This window comes from Merops nubicus, unplaced genomic scaffold (genome assembly GCF_000691845.1).
Source record: "Merops nubicus isolate BGI_N331 unplaced genomic scaffold, ASM69184v1 scaffold20495, whole genome shotgun sequence".
Classification (NCBI taxonomy): domain Eukaryota; kingdom Metazoa; phylum Chordata; class Aves; order Coraciiformes; family Meropidae; genus Merops; species Merops nubicus.
The window spans coordinates 2,313-8,412 of NW_008609195.1; the positions used below are offsets into that span (position 1 = coordinate 2,313).

The following is a 6,100-nucleotide window of genomic DNA, read 5'->3' on the forward strand; positions in this document are numbered from 1 at the left end:
TAGCAGTGCTTCACAGTAAATGCTATTCAACTACAAGGCCACCCTCCAGCTCTGCCACACCATCACAGGAACATCCTTAGTGCCTTCCCCTAAAGCCTGTTTTCCTGACTTATCCAGATGAAACAGGCAAACACAAGTAACAAAAATCAGGCATTCATCTTATTTTATGAATAAATCCAACCTTCTGTCTCTGTAAGAATACTGTAGGTTTCATCTTCACAGTAATGTACTTAAAGGACCTTCAGAGAAAAATGGAAACCTTCAGGAAAGGTCATGCCCTCAATATTATTGTCACCAAGAAACACTGCAGGACAATTCCTTTGCCCTCTAGAGGTTCTCTCCCCAAATGACCAACCTTTCCTAGTAGGATGTGAAAAGTCAAATGCTTTGGTTTTGTTAAGGTTCATGTCAACGGGGGGCAAGATCAAGTAAAATAAAGGCAGTGCAAAGGTAGATGAAGAAATTCCCCAGAAGAGAAGGTTTGATCTTGCATCTTCACACCTAAAAAACAGAGCCTACTTCTTTCATGCAGGCTACATTGAAGAAAACTCCTTTTGCTCTACCAGCCAGGCTTTAGGCCTGAACTCTTTCAATGATGGTGACATAACATGCTGAAGATAAAGGGATTATACTTTCCTGCAGTGCCTCAGGTGCTTTCACAGATTCCTATAAAGTAGCAGAGACTAAAACTACTGGCTGCCCTAGCACTTTATAGCAACACTGATTTCAGGGCTGTGCAAGTGTAACATAAATAAAATCCCTGTGGCAAAGGAATTGGAGCCTCTCTACCAAAGTCATTTTCTTATGAAAGAACAAGACTTGCAACTGGCCACTGGACAATTAAATATCATACCATATCAAGGAGGGTAGGTTAAAAGAAAAATCAAACATAATATTGCAACATGAATGGTGGAATATATTAAATTCTTCTTGCCTCAGAGTATTCCCCTTTTACTCTTTACTTCTTTTTCTTTTTTTCCTGAACACAACGAGGACAAAACCTACAGCAAAAAAGAGGCAGTAATTAGTTCCTGAAGTTAACAACACATAGCCCAAGAACTCTTTTATTATTTGGGAATGAGTGGATAGCAGGGTGGTTTAAAAGCAGCCTGTTTAAGTAACTGCAACATTTTTCATGACATGCAGGAAGCCTGGGCAAACAGGAACTGCACCACCTCAGGTGGGCAGAAGTGACAGCACTAGAACTTCCAGCACTCACCACCCTCCCCCAGCTGTGATTCACCCTATTTTACTCCCCAAGTTTGTCACACAAGCTTCCTCTAACAGTAAAAGAAAAAAGGTACAGCCCTCCATGAATATTCTTTCTTCTCCCTCCAATGACTGCCCTTCACTTTCACTTTAGCCTGTTTCTTATAGGCATCTTGTTAATTAAATGACAGCAATCCTTTAAACAGAAACTAAGTACCAAACAAGCCTATGTTTTTTTCCAAAATAAGAGCATTTATAAGCAAATCCTAGAGAAGTCTTCAAACTCCACATGTACCTTCTACCTTCAAACAAACACAATCCCAAACCATAGAGGATGCAAATCTTCCCAGGACAAATGCAAAGCTCCTCTCTGTCAGGAAGGGTCACAGCATGGTTTAAATTCTTACTGTGATTCTTGTTGAGGCAAACTAGCCTGATGCAAATCTAAAAACTGCATCTTGTCATACTTACCATTTTCCTTTTGGTTTGGTGGTAAGGTCCACACAAGCAAAGTGGAACCACTCAATTGGGCACTGCCAAAAGAGAAAGGAAAATCCCTCAGAGATCCTTAGTGTTTCACTAAGGGTATTTTCATTTCTTATGACCTGAGCAAGTGTCCCCCCTGTCAGATTTCACAGTGCTGGGATATACAGAGTCAACATCTGAAAAGAAATGATTTCAAGGGCTTACATCTGGGTTGTCACAGCCAATCATTTCTCCATAGGACACCTGGTGACACAAGCAGTAGGTGGGTTCATTGGGATCCACTGGCATGTCTAGGACATCTGAGGGATGCACTGACAGGATGGTATCAGCAAACTCAGACCTGTGGACAAGGACAGATTGAGGACAAGACACTTTCCAGTTGCAGGCAAGGACATGTTCTCATGATCTAAATCCCACGTGGGAAAATTAACTTTTAACAGTATTGTCCCTAAAACACAACGACTCTACTTTAGATTACATTATCCAATAATTAAAATCATAAGGTAGGATTGATCAAACACAAACCATGAGCTGAACTACAACAGATTAAGAGAACAATTTGTAGATGCCATGACTATAGGAACAAAACCAATGTCCAGATCAATTCTGCTTGGAGACAGAAGAATCCCATTTGTTCCCCCCAATCTGTGTAAATACAAATCTTTTCTCATTGTCAGGTATGAGTGAACTCTCTTGCCCTGACAGGAATGTATTAAGTTGACATGTCACTAATAGTCCATGGAAACTGTTTTTAGTTTTCTGACCCTCTATTTAGCCAACTGAAATTAACAGAGCTCCTTTGAGACACAGGGGGCAGATGCTTTCTTCCTTGCTTACCAAAACTTAAGTTACTTTATTCAAGACGACCTAGGATTCTTTGAAAGCAACTCCCAAAATTCTCCAAGATTTCTAAAACAATACAACACCAGTTTTTATCCCAAAGGGCAACTGTTTCTTTTTACAATCAAGACCACAAGCAACTGTCCAAAACAGCTGCATGACAAAAACCAAAGCTATTTTCTCCCAGCTTGCCAAAAGCAACAGAGACACTGATCTTGACCTTCCAGTCAGAGGGCATTTCAAGCATACAACCAAGAAGTTCATTAACAAAGCTGACTTGTCCACAGCAGTACAAGCACTTGTTGTTCTAGGCAGGACACTAATGAAATGGAGTAAGACCAGAACACAGACACGAGTCACAAACTGGGTAACACCAGCTTGTGGAAAATTCATGAAGTGTCAAGCCAAAGTCAGCAGAGTTGTGGCTGGGTAAGCCTTACCCTCCTTTGAGCTTCTTCTTCTTTGGTGTGTCTTCCTCAGACGTTCGTCTGCCCCGACCACGAGAGCCTCTTTTGTCTTTCTGACTTCGTCCCTCTAGAAAGGGAAAAAAACATCTTTTCAACCTCTCTGAGCAGCAGAATCACCCCCAGACATTTTTCTCCAGCTGCATTTATTGTTTTTAAATCCTTATTTCCTGTGTAATGGAATAGGAATGCTGATTCTGAAATACATCTTTTTGTGCCACGGATATGCCAGATTGCTGTTTGAGAGCACTAAACTCCTGCACTTGCAGGTTTGGCAATGAAATCATTGCAGCACAATGCTAGCTCCTTGCAGAAGGTAAAAATAGGATCACATTTCATTAGATGCTGCAATGCACTCAGCCAGTTAATCCGTTACTCAATAACTAACGTAACTTTTCTCTGCACATGCCTGATCTCACTCCTCATTTCACAGTTGAAAGGCATAAAAGCTGTGCTGCAGTTAACCATGCTCAAATTTCACTGCACAAGATTTACAGGATACATCACAGAAACTGGGACCTTCCTTTAACTCCTAGTTTTTCCTGCTGCTCTCTGTTGGATTAGTATTCAAATTCTGGTACAAGGAGTGAAACAGGCAAATCTCTCCTTAAAAAGAGCTTAGATCAAGCCTGAAACTAAGACACTCAAGAGCTGCAAGAACATCAGTTCTGTCACAGCTAGGTTGCCCTTGGCCAGTAGCCTCTTCACACCCACACTGGGCCACCTCAGGATGATCTAGCAAGCAGAGACACTAAGTTAGACCCCAGCATTAGATTTTTCTTCATTTAAACAAATTTTGCCTCCCAGAACACTGATCCTGAAGAGCATCAGAAGTACACTGTGGTGTACTGCTACTCTTCCAGCAGAAATACCAGCCCCTTTGATGTACCAGCCTTCCTGGTGAGACACACTCAGTGCTGGAAGAGGCTGCCCAGCTCTATAAACTGTACTCACTTTTCAGGCTTCGAGATCCAGGGTTTTCAAAGTCACTGCCTTCCAGTTTATCTTTCAGATCTGCTTCAAACCTGGCCAAGTCTGCGTCCAGGCGGCGGATGTGCTTATCCACCTGCACAGAGGGGGACACCACAAACTGCAGTTAAAAAGATAACAGAATAAAAAAATCCCCAAACGAAACCGGGGAGGTTTTAACAGCGCGGCTGTTATCGGCACGAGCAGAAGTCTGCTGCTTCAGAGCAAGGCATTAAGAGGGTCCCAAACTGGAAAAAGGGAAATGGAACACACAAAGGGAATGTGAGGCAGAGAGGAAAAGAAAACAAGCAAAAGCACAACAACCCAACCCCCCCTCCAGGCAAACAAAACGGAAGGAAAAGGGAGGTGGCATGAAGGAGAGTCAAAGGAACTCGGACTAAAGCACACTACACACAGTCAAAACTATTTCCCTTGCTCAAATTTTATCTAGGAGATCAAAGACACAGAGGTAAGAATTATTCAATGCATAGCTGAATGAAAACAGGAGTAGAGGAAGAAGAAGAAAAAAGTGGAAAGCTACATCTTAAGAAATCATATTTTCCCACCAGGTCCACCAGGAAAGTCTGGTGATTCTACCACCACCAGAATGGTGGAGTTGACAGGTCTGCTTTGTTTTGTCACTTGGAAACCAAGATAACTGAGCAGATTTCCTTCTATTCTCAACAAGTATGGAAGCTGGTGACAAGAATGCTGCTTACAGCATAAATCTGCTGTATTATTACCCAGCAGAGGGGCACTGATGATCAAGCAGTCTCTAATAGGGATATACTCATTTAAGCCTTCATCAGAAGAGAAGCCTACACAAAACCCAGTGACAGATGAGGAGGCTTTTTTTTAGATAGCAACAGTAAAATAAGCTTGAGAACTAGTAACTTGTTTCAGCAAGCTATTGAAGCAAAACCATAAAGATACCAAGGAAAATGGATGCTGTGGAAGTGCTTTCTATGCCCACCAGCTGACCCCTCCCAGCAGCATGCCCATTTTTACACAAGTCTCACTGGTTGTGACCCTCACCATTTCATAAGTCTGCATGGCGAGCTGGACTTTGTCATCACTGTACTCTTTACATTTACTGTAGGCACTCTGGATTTTCTTCAGGTGTTCCACTCGCTCCTCGGGTAACATGCTCTTCACCGACTCAATGTACTCTGCTGCAAGACTGTCAATTTCTGCCTTCTTATCTGAAAAGCACAGCACAGACACATGAGAAAGCTATCTGCCAAAGCAAGTAGCTTTTTATTCTACCTCTTTATGTAATTTAAAAGACCCCTCATGGAAGTTTTTGGACTTCCCCGTATTCCTTAATGTATTTACTTTTTTTTTAAAAAGAAAAAAGTTAAAGGTTACTTTTCAGCACTTGCAGGGTAATTCTGATTTCTCAAGTGTTTTACAGTTAATTCAGAGGCAGGGCTCACAGCTAAGGTCATAAACTGGACCCATGGTTTCACAAACAAGCAAACTCTCTTCTCACATTATGTTACTTGCACAGCCATTTACCATTCCAATGGTTCAAACTGAAAATCATTAATGTGCAACCGGATACTAACACAAACCTCAAAAAAGAAAACAGTCTTGCAAGACACACAGCTATCTACAACTTGGCAGATGTGGAAATACAGGCAAGTAAGAGCACCCAGGGGGCCACTGGGTGCAGCTATCACACAGACATTAACTCACATGCAACTGCTGGAAAAAAATCCAGTCCTATGAGCTGAAGAAACAGACACAGCCCAGCTCTCAGGTCAAGGAAAGGAAAAGTGGCAGAGAGGAGATATGTCTCTAAAGCCAAGTGTCCACAAGGCTCTGCCTGTCCTTTAGCTCAAGGATCTCGATCAGACTTCGCTCCTCAAAATACCTGAACACACCTTCTGTTCTCTGATCCAACTCCCGCATCAGCTGGAAGTTCCTCTGCAGCTCGCAGGGCAGGTTTTCGATACCTGCAACGAGACGTTCACGACACCCTACAGCCCCTTCTCCTCACAGCGGCCATCTCTCCCTTGACACGGAGCAGGGAACCGGCTCGGCAGGAGCTAGAAGCCCCAGCGCCTCACGGACACGGCGGGGCGCGCCCGGTAACGGTTCCCGGTACCTCTCCCGGGGGCGGCGGCGGC

At 43.0% G+C, this 6,100-nt stretch overlaps 1 protein-coding gene across 1 annotated transcript; it reads right to left on the reverse strand.

The window, feature by feature from the left end:
• Nucleotides 1-958: 958 nt before the first annotated feature.
• On the reverse strand, nt 959-5,926 carry ING5 (inhibitor of growth family, member 5; the record flags this gene model as incomplete). The annotated part of the gene is made up of 7 exons (XM_008940529.1): nt 959-1,001; nt 1,681-1,742; nt 1,900-2,035; nt 2,976-3,069; nt 3,954-4,065; nt 5,004-5,170; nt 5,855-5,926. Coding segments are annotated over 7 exons (686 nt in total), but the record flags the coding sequence as incomplete, so codon positions are not given.
• Between the last annotated feature and the right edge of the window lie 174 nt (nt 5,927-6,100).